The sequence below is a fragment of the Ylistrum balloti genome, unplaced genomic scaffold (genome assembly GCF_031769215.1).
Source record: "Ylistrum balloti isolate Yb309-2 unplaced genomic scaffold, AGI_CSIRO_Ybal_v1 Utg370330, whole genome shotgun sequence".
Lineage (NCBI taxonomy): Eukaryota > Metazoa > Mollusca > Bivalvia > Pectinida > Pectinidae > Ylistrum > Ylistrum balloti.
Genome location: NW_026782240.1, coordinates 149,071 through 172,442, shown reverse-complemented (window position 1 = coordinate 172,442; position 23,372 = coordinate 149,071). Strand labels below are relative to the sequence as shown.

General features: G+C 36.7%; 1 protein-coding gene across 1 annotated transcript in view; it reads right to left on the bottom strand.

Annotated features, from left to right (window-relative positions):
• Positions 1-21,080, bottom strand: part of LOC132553472 (grainyhead-like protein 1 homolog) — a 33,000-nt gene extending 11,920 nt beyond the window's left edge. The window contains exons 1-4 of the mRNA XM_060217722.1: positions 21,046-21,080; positions 19,819-19,866; positions 16,799-17,074; positions 644-869 (exon numbers count right to left, since the gene is read on the bottom strand). Coding sequence (XP_060073705.1) covers positions 644-869; positions 16,799-17,074; positions 19,819-19,866; positions 21,046-21,080 — 585 coding nt within the window. The remainder of the gene's footprint in view (positions 1-643; positions 870-16,798; positions 17,075-19,818; positions 19,867-21,045) is intronic.
• Between the last annotated feature and the right edge of the window lie 2,292 nt (positions 21,081-23,372).

The window sequence follows — 23,372 nt, the reverse complement described above, 5'->3', positions numbered from 1 at the left end:
GTTTTCACCAGTTTAAATAGGTTACTTTCTCTTCGAAAATGGATAAAATATAAATATTATTAATCGATTCTAAATCGCTTTTAAGACAGAAATGAAGAATATACATTTGCAAAAAATCATTTCTTCTGTTTGGTAAACATCTGTTGGGTCACTTTTCCCCCAGATATTATCAGATGTGTATTGTTGACAAAAGATAAGTAAGGGAGATAATGTGAAATTCTTGTTACAACTGTCAATCAAAGGACTGTTTTCTCTCACACAGACGTTCGCTAATTTGTTTATAGAATTAAACATGTCAACAGTAAATACCGGAACTAATGCCCCGGGCTGAAGGGTCGGAAACAAGGAGTTATACTCTGGGTAATATAGCCTTGACCAAATTGTCATATAGCACTAAGGCGTGATCCTGCCGGGGGCGGATTCAAACTGTTCTTATCTAGTGTTCTAGCGATCATTACTGTATTGTTAAACGTCTTAATTACAGACAGATAGATTATTATTGTCTGGTCAGGAAATGTAATTAAAGTTATCAAGCACCATCAAATGATAAAATTACAGGAAGTCCATACAGGGCCATTTGTTTGTTAGAAGTTTTGAGATCAGATATTATCTTATTTAATTAATTGATTAAACAGTATCTTACTTGACAATCGGGAGAAATGTCTATTTTTGATTCTGTTTGTTTGGTCAGTCCCTCATCGCTGTCGTCGATGTCAGTTTCCTTGAACTCGTCGTCACGATGACTGTGTTGAGTGCTCTCTCCATTAAGGAATTTATCGACGTCGGTATGCAGAAGAGCCATATAGTCACTTTCCGTTCCGTTCGCTGGTAAAACTACCACAGCTGGGTCCTCACGTTTGATCAGTGAACTGGAAATTAAAAGCATACACCAATTTAAATTTTTGGTGAATTTCTTATATTTTACTTGATTTTTTAAGAAAGATGTTACGCAAGACCATAAAAGCTGTACACTTTAAATGCCGCTTCTGACAGCCTCCCACAGTGTATATGACAGATTCGGCTATCGCACTTTCTTTTTAGATTTTCAGAGATTTTAATATTTGTTACGGTAATTCCTCCACACACATCCATTACAATTTAACAACGACGAATACTTGTTACTTTCATAGCGATTGTACAGTATACTATTAAAGTATCGCATGTCGAGAAGAAGAAAATGGAAAATGGGAGAATGACTACAAAGATTGGCGGATACCGAAGTTTTAATATTTTTTTTGAGGTATACAAGTATATATATGCATTGTCATTCAATGGATCCTAGGCGTATTTCTTTCTATTCCAACATCAACAACATAACACTGGACCAGGATCTTTTATCCCAGAAAATTAAAGACGTAAAAATATTGCGCTTTCAGTGTTAAGATCAATTAAAAAAACCCCACAGCATATAAATTCAAATCAAATGTTTGTACTTTTAATGACGCCTCAAGTTATCATCTGATAATCATCTATGTTCCAAATATAAATATTTTAGTGATGATGATGGCATCAAAACAACTAAAAGATATACTAATGTTATTCGACGTAGTGAGATACCAGTTTACAGACTTATAAAGTTTATACATCAGGGCATCAACTGATGCTATCACATGAACGTGGAGCCCTTTTTACCTCCCGATTCTAGATACTGGATCAACACTGGTAATACATACAAGTCGGTTCACACCCTGATACATCTTGTAAGAACTGGGTTGATAAAAAGAAAATCAAGATATTTATTACCAAACAAATTTACGTACCTTTTTATATTCTCAGATAATCTAGCCAATATCGTTATTTTTCTTTGAGTTTTTTTTCTTTCATTAAAATGAGATGCACATACGTGCGATATTTTTATCTGCATCTTCCACAAAAAACATACTATCACACGTTTCAATAAAGGTAGTTATCTGCATGTACAAATTCTCAATACGAAATGTTACAGATCAGCATAAGTTATTCTTCGTCATTTTTAGTGCTTTTTTATATATCAGGTACATTACTTTCTTGCATTACTCAATATGGTTATAATTTTGTAGCTTGCATATTAGTTTTCTAGCGAAGGAAATGAATCTCCATGTTTATTGTTTATTGTCTTATTTACAGCCATGGTAATTTAAGGACTAGCCAGGGTTTAGTGGTGGAGGAAAGCCGGTCACCAACCTGCCCCACGTCGGCCTCAGACCCGCGACCCAGAGGTAATAAAGCCAATCAGACACCTTAACCACTGCAGCCCCTTGATATTGAAAGATCAATATGATTGGTTCAGGGACGACCCGTTCGAAAACCCCCGAGAAACTTAATTGAAAGTATTTGATTGAAACAAAAAATGTTCCATTACCAACTTTATTTTCTGTTTATATCTAGAAGCTTTTTATATAGTGTCACATGATTGTAAACCGTCCGTTTGAACTGAAATGTCTTTTGCTCTGTTACTAGATGACTTACTTAAAAATGTTATGGGTATTCATTTCACAGCAAACAAACTCGTAAATGTGTCATTACGTGTGCATTTTAGCTTATCGATTGCCATGGAAACACACATATTTATGGTAAAAAGTTGCTTTAGGTGGTCGGTTGGCGCAATGATAACGCACTCGTTTTTAACGTAGACATCCGGGGTTCAATTCCCGGAACGGACGCGAAATGGTATGGAGACACCTGTCCGACAACGCTAGCCAGTTTTCCCTGAGCACCTTAGTTTTCTCCCACAGTAAGACCCCTCGCGCACTTCTATCCGGACCAACAAGAATGATTAATATAAGCTGATAGCTTGTTTTGCAATAGATGTAAAATAAATTAAGTTTATATTTTATTAATGGCTCTCGGTTGCTGACCCCACCGATCCTAAACCGAGACGAAGTCATGTGGTGATATATCAAGGACACCCTCGATATACTTATTAGTGTTCTTTCACAATAAATTATTCTGTGTATCGCATAACTATATCCATGCATCACGATCGGTACTATTTACTTCACAATGAAGCCTTGTGTTGAAGGGTTGTACCCATACGAGAGTTCATCAACTGGGGACCGAAGTGACTGTCCCGATACTACACGTACCAATGACCTCGCAAGTGGAGGAGGATCCTCTTACCCCAGAGTAGACAGATGATCAGATATTGGTAATTAGTTGGGCGTTAGACGCCATTCTTGCTGTCAGCGTCAACTATCACACACAGGCACAAGTGTAAAGGGGTGGGTATCTTTATTTTTAGAAACAAAGTGCATTGTATAAAGAATAGTATTTGTGAGTATCCGTAATGGGTTTGGATACCGCGTGGGTATGGGGGAATCCTTCATGGGGATGGATACCGCGTGGGCATGGGGAATCCGTCATGGGGATGGATACCGCGTGGGCATGGGGAATCCGTAATGGGTTTGGATACTAAGTGGATATGGTGATTACTTAATGGGGACGGAAATCTAGATTGTGTATAGATTACTAATGGGGACAAAATTGAGTGAGTGTAGTGATAAGGCAATTGGGACGGATATAAAGTGGGTATGATGAGTACGTCATCCAGACGGATATATAGTGAGTATGATGAGTACGTCATTGAGACGGATATATAGTGAGTATGATGAGTACGTCATTGAGACGGATATATAGTGAGTATGATGAGTACGTCATGGAGACGGATATATGGTGAGTATGATGAGAACATCATCGAGACGGATATATAGTAAGTATGATGAGTACGTTATCGAGACGTATATATAGTGAGTATGAGTACGTCATCGAGTCGGATATATAGTGAGTATGATAAGTACCTATTTAGGACGGAAATCGACAGAATGACCACCACAGCCCATTACTGAATCAACGGAATGACCAGAGCTCATCACTGAATCAACATAATGACTAGAGCTCATCACTGAATCAACTGAATGACCAGAGCTCATCACTGAATCAACAGAATGACCAGAGGTCATCACTGAATCAACGGAATGACCAGAGCTCATCATTAAATCAACGGAATGACCAGAGCTCATCACTGAATCAACGGAATGACCAGAGGTCATCACTGAATCAACGGAATGACCAGAGGTCATCACTGAATCAACGGAATGACCAGAGCTCATCACTGAATCAACAGAATGACCAGAGCTCATCACTGAATCAACTGAATGACCAGAGCGCATCACTGAATCAACAGAATGACCAGAGCTCATCACTGAATCAACTGAATGACCAGAGCTCATCACTGAATCAACAGAATGACCATAGCTCATCATTAAATCAACGGAATGACCAGAGCTCATCACTGAATCAACGGAATGACCAGAGCACATCACTGAATCAACATAATGACTAGAGCTCATCACTGAATCAACGGAATGACCAGAGCGCATCACTGAATCAACGGAATGACCAGAGCTCATCACTGAATCAACAGAATGACCAGAGCGCATCACTGAATCAACAGAATGACCAGAGCGCATCACTGAATCAACAGAATGACCAGAGCGCATCACTGAATCAACAGAATGACCAGAGCTCATCACTGAATCAACTGAATGACCAGAGCTCATCACTGAATCAACAGAATGACCAGAGCGCATCACTGAATCAACGGAATGACCAGAGCGCATCACTGAATCAACAGAATGACCAGAGCGCATCACTGAATCAACAGAATGACCAGAGCTCATCACTGAATCAACCGAATGACCAGAGCGCATCACTGAATCAACAGAATGACCAGAGCTCATCACTGAATCAACTGAATGACCAGAGGTCATCACTGAATCAACGGAATGACTAGAGCTCATCACTGAATCAACTGAATGACCAGAGCGCATCACTGAATCAACGGAATGACCAGAGCTCATCACTGAATCAACGGAATGACCAGAGGTCATCACTGAATCAACAGAATGACCAGAGCTCATCATTAAATCAACTGAATGACCAGAGCTCATCACTTAATCAACGGAATGACCAGAGGTCATCACTGAATCAACAGAATGACCAGAGCTCATCACTGAATCAACTGAATGACCAGAGCGCATCACTGAATCAACAGAATGACCAGAACTCATCACTGAATCTACTGAATGACCAGAGCTCATCATTAAATCAACGGAATGACCAGAGCTCATCACTGAATCAACAGAATGACCAGAGCTCATCATTAAATCAACAGAATGACCAGAGCTCATCATTAAATCAACGGAATGACCAGAGCTCATCACTTAATCAACGGAATGACCAGAGCTCATCACTGAATCAACAGAATGACCAGAGCTCATCATTAAATCAACAGAATGACCAGAGCTCATCATTAAATCAACAGAATGACCAGAGCTCATCATTAAATCAACAGAATGACCAGAGCTCATCACTGAATCAACGGAATGACCAGAGCTCATCACTGAATCAACAGAATGACCAGAGCGCATCACTGAATCAACAGAATGACCAGAGCGCATCACTGAATCAACAGAATGACCAGAGCGCATCACTGAATCAACGGAATGACCAGAGCGCATCACTGAATCAACGGAATGACCAGAGCGCATCACTGAATCAACAGAATGACCAGAGCACATCACTGAATCAACCGAATGACCAGAGCGCATCACTGAATCAACAGAATGACCAGAGCTCATCACTGAATCAACTGAATGACCAGAGGTCATCACTGAATCAACGGAATGACTAGAGCTCATCACTGAATCAACTGAATGACCAGAGCGCATCACTGAATCAACGGAATGACCAGAGCTCATCACTGAATCAACGGAATGACCAGAGGTCATCACTGAATCAACAGAATGACCAGAGCTCATCACTTAATCAACGGAATGACCAGAGGTCATCACTGAATCAACAGAACGACCAGAGCTCATCATTAAATCAACGGAATGACCAGAGCTCATCACTTAATCAACGGAATGACCAGAGCGCATCACTGAATCAACAGAATGACCAGAGGTCATCACTGAATCAACAGAATGACCAGAGCTCATCACTGAATCAACTGAATGACCAGAGCGCATCACTGAATCAACAGAATGACCAGAACTCATCACTGAATCTACTGAATGACCAGAGCTCATCATTAAATCAACGGAATGATCAGAGCTCATCACTTAATCAACGGAATGACCAGAGCTCATCATTAAATCAACGGAATGACCAGAGCTCATCACTTAATCAACGGAATGACCAGAGCTCATCACTGAATCAACAGAATGACCAGAGCTCATCATTAAATCAACAGAATGACCAGAGCTCATCATTAAATCAACGGAATGACCAGAGCTCATCACTTAATCAACGGAATGACCAGAGCTCATCACTGAATCAACAGAATGACCAGAGCTCATCATTAAATCAACAGAATGACCAGAGCTCATCATTAAATCAACAGAATGACCAGAGCTCATCATTAAATCAACAGAATGACCAGAGCTCATCACTGAATCAACTGAATGACCAGAGCACATCACTGAATCAACTGAATGACCAGAGCGCATCACTGAATCAACAGAATGACCAGAGCTCATCACTGAATCAACAGAATGACCAGAGGTCATCACTGAATCAACGGAATGACCAATGCTCATCACTGAATCAACAGAATGACCAGAGGTCATCACTGAATCAACGGAATGACTAGAGCTCATCACTGAATCAACTGAATGACCAGAGCGCATCACTGAATCAACGGAATGACCAGAGCTCATCACTGAATCAACGGAATGACCAGAGGTCATCACTGAATCAACAGAATGACCAGAGCTCATCACTTAATCAACGGAATGACCAGAGGTCATCACTGAATCAACAGAACGACCAGAGCTCATCATTAAATCAACGGAATGACCAGAGCTCATCACTTAATCAACGGAATGACCAGAGCGCATCACTGAATCAACAGAATGACCAGAGGTCATCACTGAATCAACAGAATGACCAGAGCTCATCACTGAATCAACTGAATGACCAGAGCGCATCACTGAATCAACAGAATGACCAGAACTCATCACTGAATCTACTGAATGACCAGAGCTCATCATTAAATCAACGGAATGATCAGAGCTCATCACTTAATCAACGGAATGACCAGAGCTCATCATTAAATCAACGGAATGACCAGAGCTCATCACTTAATCAACGGAATGACCAGAGCTCATCACTGAATCAACAGAATGACCAGAGCTCATCATTAAATCAACAGAATGACCAGAGCTCATCATTAAATCAACGGAATGACCAGAGCTCATCACTTAATCAACGGAATGACCAGAGCTCATCACTGAATCAACAGAATGACCAGAGCTCATCATTAAATCAACAGAATGACCAGAGCTCATCATTAAATCAACAGAATGACCAGAGCTCATCATTAAATCAACAGAATGACCAGAGCTCATCACTGAATCAACTGAATGACCAGAGCACATCACTGAATCAACTGAATGACCAGAGCGCATCACTGAATCAACAGAATGACCAGAGCTCATCACTGAATCAACAGAATGACCAGAGGTCATCACTGAATCAACGGAATGACCAATGCTCATCACTGAATCAACAGAATGACCAGAGCTCATCACTGAATCAACGGAATGACCAGAGTCCATCAACAGACCAACACAAATGCTAGAGCTCATTGATGATTCAACAAAGTACGGATCAATACCCAGTATGTATCTCTACATGTCTGATAAAAGCATTTGTTTTCATGTCCAATGAATAGACAGATCTTTTGATCGAGGTTATGGATATACCGTGTTCATAAGGAGCATTTTTGCTGAAAAGTGAATAAGAAAAAACAAAGTTTTGTTACAAATAAAAAGACGTAAACAGCATTGTCAGCAATATAATCATACATTCACTCGCTATAAGTAAATCCATATTTCATAATTCATACGTGTATGTTACATGCATGGGTCGCATACATGTATATAATGAGTGCACGCATCTCTCTGTTTTTGTTTGAAAGTCGTTTCGTAGTGACCTAAGACATCATTATGGATTTTTTTCAATGCATATATGAATATACTGTTGAAATAAAGTGAACTTTACCCTGAAATTAACTTTAAAGTTATGTTGTACATAATTGTACACATTTTCTGTCAAATACATGTATAAAATGATCTCAATTTCCTTACCTCCGTAAAGCATGAGTGTATCAGACAAGCGGTTGAAATTCCGACAGAACGTTTAAAAGACCCAGACGATGGAACTAGAGCACGATATATTATAATGCCGCGTGTGATTAATGTCCAGGTTAACACAATGTGTATGTGCCGCACAACAGGTAAAATATTCAACAATGTATCCTCAGATTTGCTTACTTGTACGATTTTGCTGCACATGTGTTCATATTTAACACATACAAGCAGCCATGTTGTCCACCAGAGCTTTGCAACGGACGCGGAAATGTCCGTTCCGCTTCGCTGACACTAAAATCTAGATAATGTTGTTGATTTAAACCTCCGCAATACACTATAGGGACCGCTGATAAGGTTGGGAATGGGGGGAACGATGGTGTCCTTTACCTGTCAGAAAATCAACACCTGTGTCGGCAACGGAAGCTGTTTCCAAACAGAAGCTTCATCAATAAGTGTCGGGTACGTATTTACTAATGGACGCTTAAAATCGACAACTATATAAAATTCGTGTCTCCCGTCATGCTCTACAACTTGAAATAAACGCATTTTTATTTATTTGAAAAGGTATGAAAAGACACAATCCACCTTTTGAAAGGTCAAGTATTAGCGTCATCCGCAGTGTTCATTGTACACGCTTTTTGGTCATAGCTCCAAACATAATCGATTCTACAAGGATATTTAGAGAGGAAATAGTCACGATTACAAAGAATGTATTTAGTACAAATCTCTAGAGTAATTAATACCATAGACAACGATATAATTTACAAGAACATCAGATAAGATTGTTCAAACTTTCCAAAAACAGATATAAAAACAGAATTGACATGTTTGGGTAAAGATAAGCTACCTTATCTTCTGCTCATCTTGTGTGCAGAACGACAATGATTAAGAAAGAGTTGTTGTTGGACTAAATAACCAGGTAGAAGGTCATTGCTGTTTTCTTGGTTTACACTACAAAGCTGTCTGTCATTGAACAGCTATGCTATCGGGTCAAAGTCGTTAGAGAGGGAGGCGAGGTAAAGCTAAACGATATATCACTCTATCTACAGTCAATTCTACTATGAAATACTTCTTTTTTCACAAACACTGAAAAATGTTGAGAGATGGCGTGACGCGACGAAGCAATTGAAGTCATATATGCCTCTCAGCTGAAACCATACGCACCACTAAAAATGATGTCTCCGAGCATCCATGGAAGAAAGGGGATTTTAATTTGTGACTTAAAATCGCTTTGATGTTTTCTGCTTTCTATTCGACACCCAACCTTTTCTTTAAATATTATTACACAGGCTAAAAGTTATGGCGTGATTTAAAAAAAACCCCGTCATATTAGAGTTGTTGCGAAATTGTGATATTGCTCAATGAATTAGCATGTTAAACAGTTTAGGGCAAACAAGTCTAAGAATGGGAGAATGATCGTGCTCTACAGCGACGAAAGGTCATGACCCCCAGTATGAGGACACTGTATAGCACTGAACATTACAAAATACCACTGAATCATTTTCTCTGCTTACTGAACCCATGGCTACAGAGTAATGGACATCATGAACACTGTAATTGACCCCAAAGTCGCCATCAGAAACTTACGATGTAAATACGAGTAGGATGTAGTATTCGTACAAATGAAACGTGAGCTTATCTTGACGAAGAAAATGAATAATGATAAAAAAACATGTATATAAAAGCGCGCTATTAAAGCCACAATTCCAACTCAAAACAGATCAAACGAGAATACAAGGAATGAAATATTTCCACTGAGACCATGAAAAAGTTCAAGGTAAACAACATCAGGTGTTTCGGGAGGGAAAACTTCTTCTTTTAAAGCTATATCAATTAAACTTAGGTTACGTCTTCAAAATAACAACCGTGGTTACGTGAATACCAACAATAATGACAAACAGCAAACATTATGACATCCTCTTCCACAAGGAACCCGTTATTATACAGTAACATCTGATATCCCACAAGGAACCCGTTATTATTCAGTAACATCTGATATCCCACAAGGAACCCGTTATTATTCAGTAACATCTGATATCCCACAAGGAACCCGGTATTATTCAGTAACATCTCGTACCCCACAAGGAACCCGTTATTATTCAGTAACATCTCATATCCCACAAGGAATCCGTTACTATTCAGTAACATCTGATATCCCACAAGGAACCCGGTATTATTCAGTAACATCTGATATCCCACAAGGAACCCATTATTATTCAGTAACATCTCATATCACACAAGGAACCCGGTATTATTCAGTAACATCTCATATCACACAAGGAACCCGGTATTATTCAGTAACATCTGATATCCCACAAGGAACCCGTTATTATTCAGTAACATCTGATATCCCACAAGGAACCCATTATTATTCAGTAACATCTGATATCCCACAAGGAACCCGGTATTATTCAGTAACATCTGATATCCCACAAGGAACCCGTTATTATTCAGTAACATCTGATATCCCACAAGGAACCCGTTATTATTCAGTAACATCTCATATCACACAAGGAACCCGGTATTATTCAGTAACATCTGATATCCCACAAGGAACCCGTTATTATTCAGTAACATCTCATATCACACAAGGAACCTGTTATTCCTTATTATCCAATGATATCGCATATCGCAAAAATATGAGCAAACATTACAACCGAAATCTTCAACACCATAATAAGATGGATGCACATGTGAAGTATCTAGACTGGAAAGTACACAGTTCCAAAAAACAGACAAAAATAAGTCTAACCCTAATGTTCAGTGTAACCAAAGTGAACGAAAAGTCCGACCAAATCGATAATATAGGTCACAATGACTTGTGAATAACTCATCAACTTAGTATTGCTCAATATTGATACACATGTGACGTTTTAAGCACTACAGAGTTACAAAGAAACAAACAAAAACCAGCATATCAGACGAATTTCGGACGACCGTACACATTGGGGAAAACTTTTAATGTCCCTCCACCATCGTGCTGGCCTCGAAACATCGGCGTCTGAAAACATGCACTGACTGTGCAATGGGTATTAACCCATGGTCTTTACAACATGTGATGGACACACCGAAGGAAGCAAGACGATAAAGATATATATATATAAAGATATATCGAAGAGATTGTCGAGTCTCATTATTTCCATTTAAAAAATGTAAAATCAAAAGATAATTTGGATAAAAAAGTAAAATTCTCAAGATAAATAAAGTATATACGTTCAGACTGACGATAGTATGTCAACATACTTCAGCGATTTCAGGTCGAGTTTTTCATCTGACTGTTAGTACACAATGCCTCATTTAAGTCGCATTTTTACCATTCATTTGCCTGGGATGCCCAGTTTGGAAGCAATATTTCTTGTCAAATCTGCCTCAGAAATATGCTGACTTCGGTTTACGTACGTTGATGATTTACTGCCTCAGAATCCGTAACAATGAGGGACATACGCGAGGATCAGATATAGATAATTAATAATATTACAGTCATGTCACGGAGATTCTCCTTTTACAGTGGATTATTCCGTATCAGATAGACTATTCATAGCTGTACGTCTACAACACAGCCAACCAACTCATAAATCACGTGACTGTTCAAACACATGGCTGGCAGACATTCTAGCACTAGATACTGTGGAGGATCGTTGTCAAAATTTCCAGGTAATAAGCAAGAGAAACATCTTAACCCTTCTACTGTAATCTTATATCACTATTCACATAATAACCACTTAGCCAATATCCGTAAACGAACTCTAAATCTCCTTACGTCAACCTAAGCTATAATATGGAACATACGGTTGACAAGAACTTCGTCATGAGATTCTGTTTGTATGAAAATGACAGTAAAAGATGAAAATTTGAGATAGCATTGACTAGATATAACACTATTATCACTAGACATAACTTCGCGATATAGTTGCATGCAGTCTAGATGTAAAGCTAGATAACAGGGACAGGTAAATGTAAATTTGAAACTGGTTAGAAAAAAGACGCGAAACGAACTCATCAGTCACACAATACAGGACACTATATTAAAGAAGCAGAAGATAAAAAGGCCGGTGTAATATTAATATTTACAACATTGCCTTTAATAAATAAGTATGTATTGTTATGTATTAGACATCCCACCTATACTGATTAACGTAACTGATAAGCTAACGATATCATGTGCTCACTGCAACGTGACCTGACCTTCAATGCGTGCACGTAACCATGTCGGGCCAATGCACGTGACTTTTATGTAGATGAAACCAGAGTATAAATTGTATAAATGACGAAAACAAACATTTTGTGTTTGCAGTAACCTAGTACATTATTTGCAATATTTTCCCCTTTTCATAATAGATAGATATTAACGCAAAGACGAATAATTAGGGAAGCGTTTAGACCCCTCATAGAAATAGATCATTGTCGAAGGTATCAGATGTCCCACAGAAATCAGTAAATCTGGCATCATATACGCAGCTCTAATGTTCAAAGAAGAATTAAAGTAGTATACCGTAACCAAGGTATTTAGTGAAGCAGTATTCGAAATAACTACAACAATAACCGAAATAACTACAACAATAACCAAAATAGATACAACAATAACCGAAATAACTACCACAATGACCGCAATAACTACAACAATAACCGAAATAGCTACCACAATAACCGAAATAACTACCACAATAACCAAAATAGATACAACAACAACCTAAATAACTACCACAATAACCAAAATAACTACCACAATAACCGAAATAGCTACAATAATAACCGAAATAACTACCACAATAACCGAAATAACTACCACAATAATCGAAATAGCTACAACAATAACCGAAATAACTACAACAATAACCGAAATAACTACCACAGTAACCGAATTAACTACCACAATAACCGAAATAACTAAAACAATAACCGAAATAACTAAAATAATAACCGAAATAACTACCACAATAACCGAAATAGCTACAACAATAACCGAAATAACTACCACAATAACCGAAATAACTACAGCAATAACCGAATTAACTACAACAATAACCGAAATAACTACAACAATAACCAAACAACACAAAACACGTTTCACACTATATTATCATGTAATTACTCTCTGTCGAACTTTTTCTCTAGATCATTAACACTTACTTATGAGTTTTACTAGTGAAGAGCTGATCCAATGATAAGAATTCACAGAAACACATTACTTTCCTGATCGAAGGAACAGAAATAGCTCATTCAAAATGACACATACAAATGTGTGGCCTTTTTGATTACCCTATCATCCCGTACTTTTCATAAACAAAATATAACTACTGTTCACCGTAAAAAGTCTACTTCTTTCATAAGACATGATATTTACTCTTGAAACACATCTTTAATCAACTTTGGTTGTAAATTGTAGCTGTAATATGCCAACTGAAGACATTTCTGAAATGTAAGTACATTGACCTTTGTCTACCATACAAACAAGTAAAATGTATTTTCAATCATACCCATGAAATATTTGTATACCTGTGTCATGTCACACCCGTGAAATACACGTATACCTGTATCATGTCATACCCGTGAAATACATGTATACCTGTATTATGTCACACCCATGAAATATACCTGTATTTTGTAATACTTCTGAAATATGGGATTAATAAGTCTAAGCCGTGAAATAAATTTATACCTACCAAAAATGTTATATATATTCTGTATAACTCGTGACACATCAATGGTATTTTACGAGGTATTACTAAATATCTCATTTCGCAGAATACTAAATGATGTAAAAAATGTGTTTGTAGATAGATGTAAGAAATTGATTATTGACACACGGTATAAACATTACAAAGCTATTGAGCCATGCTAGGAGTCTGTACACACCTTTGGAGACCATCGACAAAGCCTCGACTGATCCACTTCATTCTTCAAAGATTAGTGACAATGAATAGTAAGGGTATCTAAAGGTGGCCACTACGGCTTATACTGCCCTCTCATGTTTGTACTTTTAAGTTCTATCCTGTGTCACCGACCTCTCCCTAAATATCAAAGTTGTATATTGACTATAGGAGCTTTGATGATGATGTCAAATCGTGGAGCTTTATTACTGGATTAATATACAGCGCACGGGGAACACACCTACGGTGATCCAACAAATGCCGATTCAAAGTTGGCAATGGAAAGATATGCACGAGGTTGTCTCCCTTTACAAACACCTCATGAAAATGTGAAAACAAACAAGAAAGATAAAACAATTGAGAAATCTGTACAGGTAATAAGATATAGAAAAACATGAACACATGAACTTCTGATGAATTTAATTATTCCTAACGTTTTATAGAAAATCACGCAAGCGAAACATATTTGTATGCTGATTCAACGTTAACTGGTCATTAGAGCATTGACTGTAAACATTAAAATGTTGACACTTAGGTATAATACTGTTTACTATTCCATGCAATTATTTGTAATAACTTTTGTTACTGTGTATGTTGAAAGTCATATATGCTATTGTTGGTGTTGAATTTTGATATATGTTGCGTGGCTTCTGACCAACGCTTACGTCACATATCTACAGCGCTATAGCAGCTCATATATAGTCAGAATATCAAAGGGAGTTTAATAGCTAAGCTATACATATTGCTAGCGGGATATGAAAGATATCAAGGTAATTTTTTATTGTTTTATGTAAATGTAAATACAGGAAAACTTCAAATTTGAATATCAGAACTGAATCTATCTAGGACCACGACGATAGTATTATATAAAATACAATTGCTCTTGACAATTGATGACAATCTGATGAATAAAAGCTCGTTGAAAGATAAACTGAGGTAAGAAAGACATGTTCATATCACTTCATCGCGTATATACTACCTGTTTCCCTAGTTATGACAAGGATGTGGTGTAAGGAGCTACCGGAAGTATTGTTGACTTGTATGATATAATGGCGTGGTCGTACAACTGTCACCGACTTGCAAATCAAAATTCTTGACCGATACAAAAGTATCATAAGCTGGTTCAACAATACATATACAAGAAAATAATAGTTTAACAAAATCTTGTTTTTTCCAAAATGAGGAAATTAGAGCGAAATATGACCAAGAGTAAAATGCACCAGGAAAATAGGACCAGGTGTCTTCAGTTTCAGCGAAGACAAATAAAAATGTTGGTCAACACAATAAATTTCACATTCATATTTTAACTAAATAAATTGATTGCAGTACGAGTTGTTGGATTTATTTGGTGATATATTGGGTTTAGTGGATTTCATTTAACTGAGGAGTTTAATGCTATTAATAGATTTTACACACATACAAAAACTGTTACTAATTCTGTTGTACTGTAGCACATTGTAGTAACTAATCCTGTGAAACATTCGTGGGAGGGAGACCACATGCGTGGTTACTCAGAAAACAGAGGGAAATCTACATTTAAACCATATTAATCTTATACAATTTATTATTACTTTGTAAAACTAACTTTTAAAGCATATATATTTACGTAACAGACGTTTATACAATAATATTACTTTTGAGTACAGCATATATTTTCGTCCAGGGCTAAATATAGCACATCAACTGCTTCTAATGAAATAAGTTGGCATGCTTTATGGACAGTATTTAATAAATCTCATATACGTTTTACAAAGAGGTGCTAAATAATTAGCATAGCTGTCAACAGGTACTGGCTGTTGTTATATAGCCTACGGGTAAATACAAAACACAGCGGTACAGTGTACTACTGTGTATAACCTTTCGATACAGTAAACCTCTGGTTTACAGACTGTGGCATGGTTCGCATGGTTTCTACATAGACAAATAATTGATATATTATCATTAGGTTACAACGCATGTTACTTCCTTTTTATAAAAGCAAATTAAATCCCATTTAGAATTCATAAAAGTATAGTTTCTCACGATATCTATGCAACTCCAAGTCAAAATTACGTTTATACTTGGTCAAATCCCAAATACAATTAATTCAGCTAGCTCGATATAACAGATATGTGTACGTTAATAAGACAAAGGTAGACAACGACGGCATTACTTTTCAACAGAAGTCTCCAAAATAAAAAGATATTGCATTTGTATTCAGCATTTAAATGCTGTTTATCACTCTTACACCTGGAATTGTTAAATTTAGAATAAAAAAAACAATGTGAAATTGGAAAAAAGCGCAAAGAATTTCAAGCGAAATGTAAGAAAACAAACAGATTAATAGCTAGTCATGTCAAACAGAAAGGAGGAGGGTGCATATTTATGGAGTCATAAATCTGTCAACATTGCATTAAATAATTTAAGAAAAGATGCACGCCAACAATACAACCGACCGTTTTCCAAGTGGTGGGCGATAAAGTAAAATATTTTCCAACATGAGAACTGTGAATTGTGACGTCATGTCATCCACGCACAAACACCACATCATTCTGCAGGCAAGTTTATTTCATATGGCAGAAAAAAACCCACACGAATATCATTATCTAAATAGATTCAAACTCCATTCTGGAAACGGACTTGATATTCTTAACCCATTATAGTTGGTAAGAATGAGATGCCCTGATGTCTAACGTCTCCTGGTCGATCGGGCATTGGTGATATTAACCTGTTAGTATAATTAAAATAGGTCTTACATGCATAACAATCCATTCAAACTATGCATCGGCCTCTGAAATCGATTATCAAATAACTTACCTTTCAGCCTCTTCGTAAATCTGGGACATCTTCTCAATATCGATTTTGTCTCCGATTTTTAATTCACTTTTTTCTATGGCGGGTAGATTGATGTATTCATGGAAGAGAGCTGCAGCCGAGGCATTAGTACTATCCTCGCCGTTAATGGCGGTCGTAGCTGCAGTAAGAGGATGTCCAAAAAAAGCTTGGATGTCATCCGGTGGCCCATCTTGTTCAGACCTTCGCTTAGAATCCTTTGAGTTTTCTTTCTTCGCATGCTTGTTCTTTTCAGATGTCCTGAAATATACAAATATCGATTACATATGATGGAAGTTAGTGATTGCTAACAACAAGACATACAATGCTTTACCTGAAGTTAAAGCCAATATCGGGGTAGAGAATATCTAGTATGGTCTTTTCAAATTCACTGTCAGACAAAAAAAGTTTGTCACTCCTGTCATTCATGATGATTGAATACTGGAGAGTATGGCCGTATGGTCATAATTAAGATATATGTATGTACAACAGAACGTTTGAAACAAGGCCACCGATAGCATCACACTCCTGGTGGTCACCCGTGTCTGATGTAGACAGGTGTTACTTTCAAATAATGGAAGACGCTATTATTCCAAGATGTATGGAGCGAAACTAATTCGACCCGGCAATAAAGAACTTGTCAATCTGACAAAATAAGTCCGAATGCTTGCTGTCGGGTCGAGCTGACATACCGTATTTTTTGTATTAGATTACGGCACAAAATCACGACATTTCATATATGGGAGGTAAACAATCGTTTTTAATTTATGGACCTTCCTACAGACAACACTTTTTAACAGTCAGTTATAATCTATACATGTTTACAACAGAAGATGCGAAGTGGAGCCTGATAACACGCAATCAACGATCCAACGTGTATTTCTATCTCTACCAGGTGACATTGATGCACCAAACTTAATCTATTAAGATGGTGGGAGGGTGGAATTCGAGCGTAAAACTGTTTATTATGACTCAGAATAAGGGCCGAAACCTATTAGGTACTCAACTGTGTGACATTAAGTACCATTTATGTTTGAAGCAAAGTGTGGTTGTTCACAGTAGTGAAAGTGAAAGAAATACTTTGTTTAATAACATATCCCCATGAAATGTATCTACAACAAAATCTGATTCCTCCCTCTTAAAAAACAACTTTCACTATCTCCATTGAAACCACTGTTTGATGAGATAAATGTCAAGATATTACTATTGTGATCACCACCATCTCGTCCATTGTGAAATAAGAAGTCGTCGGGACGCTCATGTAAATCAGGTTTTTATGCCGTCTTTAACCATTCATTTCTGAAACAGGGTTTCCTTGATGCATCTTCGCTTAAAATCAGGACAATAATAAAAACAAAAAACAAAAAACAAAAACAAAAAAAAAAAAAAGAAAAAACCTCAAACGTACTGGGAACAACTTTGTACGTTCATATGCACAGATTATGAACATTATCATATCCTCTCTGATTTCATATTTGTCTCAATTTTCGATCCATGGGATTTTGAAGGTATTTTCCACTTTTAAACTATTCCAATCTTTGTATTTACTTAGCAACTTCTATTCAATAACCCACTCTTTGAGTTGTTATTTTTATTAGTTATTATAAATATCATTCATGTTTACTTTATTTACAATACATAGAAAAAAACAAATAGCAATCTGTATCACATATAAAATAAAAACTATTTTACGACACTCATACATTACTCAATGCTCATGTCAAATTCACTCTAATCATTAATAAATACCAAAAGCATTTTATAGGAATGAATTCCCAGAATAGATGCAAACTCTCAAAACTTAAAAAAAGGTACAGAGTTAATGAAGTTGAGAGTATTCGTGTAGACTATCAACGTTAAAACATCGTTACCTAACAAACTGTAGTATTAATCATTATGTAGCTTAACACATACAAATGCTACAAAGTAAAAAAGGGTGCTGTTTTCAATGTTGTAAGCAATTACAATAATGTTTACTTACACATGTATGGTGCTATTAATATTACCTCTAATATACAGTATATTCCAAGTCAAATTTACATACATTACATATTAAAAGATCTGGGCATTTTTAATCAATTTGTCATCTCTATAGGTTCAGTTGAAGGGGTTTTTTTTTTCAAAAACAAGACTGTCTGTCAGGTGTCTACATTGAACTGCGCATGTACTAAGATTTCAAAAAGCTATCAATGAAATTCTATCTGGTGCTATGTTTCCATAGCCCGAAATGCCTTTACAAGCAAATGACGTTAATAGGTTCACACCGCCTTCTTGGCATTTTCCATGAAGGAGATATATGTTTTTGAGAAGTGCTTTGCTAATTGTCTTTCTATAGTCCTCAGCTTTTCTTACTTTAGAATACAAATCGAAATAAAGAAAAATACTTGATAGTTTCCAGTGAATGATATTTGGGTCAAATTTGCAACTGAAGATAAAATATATCTATGAGAACATTCAATGCGTGATATTAAGCCATCAGTGTCGCGACTGGTGTTAGCGTAGAAGGTTGTCTTAACTACAAGGTCAACATACTTTAGATGGTTTAGATATTGTTTCTCCGCTGTTGATCAGCGATATGATAGCTCATTACAATTTAATGAAATATAAGCTCACTTAAAATGGTCAAAATAGTTTGGTCGATTACACGAAATTCGATACATTTGAAATAGAATCGCAAACACCCCACAAAAACCGAAGTGATTCATAGCCAAAGTGATTGTCTATGATTTTGAACCAAGATTAGTTACATAACTATCAGTGTTTTATATGCATCCATTTATACTCAAGAAATTAAAACCCAAATAAAATGCCGACCCTTAGTCGTTGTAACAGTCATTACGTCACAGAATAATACACCTCAAGTTTTGATTCGAATTTAAGATAAGTAACAAAAATGGTTAAAAATTTTAAGAATGAGAACAAAAATCATAGATATTATAAGACAACATAAGAAAAAATTATTAAAACTTAACCATTTCAAATCCATGGTACAAATAGGCACTTACCAGTTTAAACCAGGCAGTGTATCAAATAAACCATCTATTGAATCGTCACTGAAAACACAGTCGAGAACCATCCTCATGACTGGGTGTAGTAAAACATACACCTTCGACCTACCATTCACTTATATATGTCCATATACCACAGACGGCACCCACACATATATCAGCACTCTGTCAATAGCACCCCGACATCAAAATAAACCTTTACATTCATACCACGCTGGTGACAGTCCAGAAGACACGGCCCACTTGGTAAGATCTCAACTTATACATTTTTCACCTTCTGTAGACACTTTGATAAACATCTCTTTCACTTTCAAATTTAATGTGATTTCATAAGAAATCTCTAACCATTAATCTTCAATAGAAGTCTTGTTAAATATATTGTGGGGAGCTTGGATAAGTGTCAAGAATCTGTTTAAATATTGACGATTTCTCACATGCACCTCCACAATCTAGGAAACCTTTATCTTATGACAAATCATTCTGCATTAGAATAAAACTTATGTCAATGACACACTACAATGCATTTTAACGATGCTAAATGACTTTAAATCAACACCACAGAGTTTGCATTAGTGAGCAGACATCCGCCTGTCATACATTTCTGAATCAACCACAATTATATTAATTAATTCTGATGAATTTCTTTGGGAAAGTAATATATATGAGATGAATAATCATGAATTAATATTACAGTAAACAGATTGTGAAGAAAGAAGAGACTTCAGAAACATAAAATAGAACCAGATTTATGTTTCTTTTATGAGACAGAGAAAAAAGGACCAAGAAAATCCTTATGTCTGATCAGCAGAAGGAAACACGAATATATGTAGAGATTAGACGGTAATGAGTAATACATTAAATCTAGTTATCGGAGTTTGACTTGTAAATTTATTTCGAAATATGAAAAGAAGGAAATAATATATTAGCTTATTGAAATATACAACACTTCTTTATAGACAAACAACCATAAAACATTCAACAGTCATCAGCAAGCTTTCTCAATAATGGTGAGCCAAAGTCTACATACAAATCAAAAATATTACATATCAGGCGAATTGAACGAGCATTTAATTGCAACATGTCATTTATAATCTTTATCATAATAACACATTGGATCACGGATGTTCTAGGATTTTACTTATTAAATAATCGATATAGGAAGAGAATAATCAAAACAAATGTATGTTATGAACGCCAGAAAACACTTTACGAGAACAACCATACCTGTTCGACATCAATTGTGCCTTAAGGACCTTCATTGTTAAGCGAGAAGAATTGAATTGCAGATCCAAGGATAAAACGCAGTCTAATTTTCTCAACTTATATTTAGAATCTCATCATATGTCATAATGTGTAGTAGCATCCCTTTTCATATCACCAGGCCGGGTGAATAAATGTAGGCCGCGGACAGAAGTTTTAATAATAAATAACAAATGTGTTCAAACACTTGGTATATAGCAGCTTAACACAGGTTCCTACCGTGAACCAAAGACAAAACAGTGTAGTTGTCCTGTAATTTTAACTCTCACGCAAAGCCATAGTCATGAAATGTGTTAGAACATTTAATGGTTCGCTTGTTATCCACCAATCCACGTGGTAAATGTATGCACCTAGCACCGTGTACAGCTACCAAAATTGTACAAATACACACGATAATCGTAAACCGTCCTATGTTCCTCACGTCAATTCGGGTATGAGCATTGAACCGGTAGGTTTACGTATAATGTACACTCTTCTCAGCGTCTGCATCCATCCGTATGCAGTAGCCATTTAATTATTCACATTTTCTATACATTGTCGCACAGCTGCTTAGCGTGTTTATATGACATGGAAATACATGTGTTGAAGAAACGAAGCACTTTCTCTGAAAACACCGATCTATCCATTTGGTTAAACTTACAAAGTTCGTCAACATAGCTTTGTTACGATAGGTGAAAGAGGACACACCGACCTCTTCATACACAAACCGATAAGGTCTCAACTGGACCATACAAAAACGTACCCAGCAATAGGCCGGAAATTGTCCAATTCAGCCAGCAGGAATCTTAACATAAACAATCTACAGCACGGAAAACAAAACAAGACTCCCTTTCATAAGTAAATCGCTTTCTTACGTTTGCCTACTTATAGTAATCGTCCTTGGAATTGGTGTATTGTGTGATACTACTCGTATATTGTCGTCTCTGTAATCCTCCACCGAATTTACTACAGCGACTCCCAATCAATGTGGGCTTAGCACTAAGACTGGGACTAGGCGTGGCATGTGGATTAAATTTGCACCTGAAGATATTTGGCACCATAAATAGGTCACTTTTATACTATTGTTATTTAAAAGTTATAACGATAAAACAAAATGACGCTGGAGAAAGAAGAAGAGACGCTAATTCCAACACTTGCATACCTAATTTTTGGTAGATGAATACCACAAAATAAAAAAGAAAATGAAAAAAGAAATAAAAAACAACACACCATTTGCATTTAGACAGACGTTGAACTATCTGTTTACGTGTCTCGTGAAGATCTCATTGCATCCATTGTATGTATATATCCTATCGGTGTGTTGATTACCATGTTCTTTTCTATTGAAGAAAAACATTTTTATCATATGCAAATTGTATATAACAAGAGATGTGTACCATCATTGTCCATTTTCAGTACTCCTCTAGTTACTCTCTGGAATATTTGTTAATGCTGGCGATTTCTTTCTAGTTCTGTTGTAACATACGGTGAATAGTGCTGATGTGATAAAAATTAACAGTATCTGCTATCTAGCAGACATAAGTATGTTTGAAATACTTAAGTACCGTGGGTAGGAATAGGCAATATTAAAGTAATGTACGGGTATATTTCATACATGAAACTTAATTTGTAACAACTATGGTTAAACTGTCACTCTTCATCAGTCAAAGACCTCTGTGACTGAGAAACAACTTGTACTTTTGCTTTAATTGGCGAACTGCTATAAAGATCAGTGACACTGAACAAGAAAATTACAGGACACTTACTGTACAAAATTTACACGGACTACTTAAACTCCCAAACACATTGTAACCGAGACTGGTGTCCAATCATATCACAGGGTCGTGTAAAGCGTCATCACACATAGGTACGAACCCCATCATCAATTATACTTGGATACCTTTTTACACATACCACATACTTCGCTACCGCATCATCAGTCAGAATTGATTACCACGTCCCTAAACATACCACATACCTAGGTACCGTGTTAGAAGCATAAATAACGTCAAAGTAAAATATGCATATTGGACAACAGAACGACATCCATACTTAATTATTTTGAATGGATTCTCAATACCGAGACAGCGGCACTGAGTAACTGTACAAAAGGTTAATGGTTTCATGACTAATTAGGGACGTATACAACACCTACTGATCTAGAACACATATACCGCATCTTCTAATGATAATAACAATTGATGTAAACTTTGTTTTGTTTCACGCAGTTTGTTAAGTACCTTGGTAATGTCCTTGATTGTTTCTGACCTTACACACGCTTCTGAAATATATTATGAAAATATCGAACATCA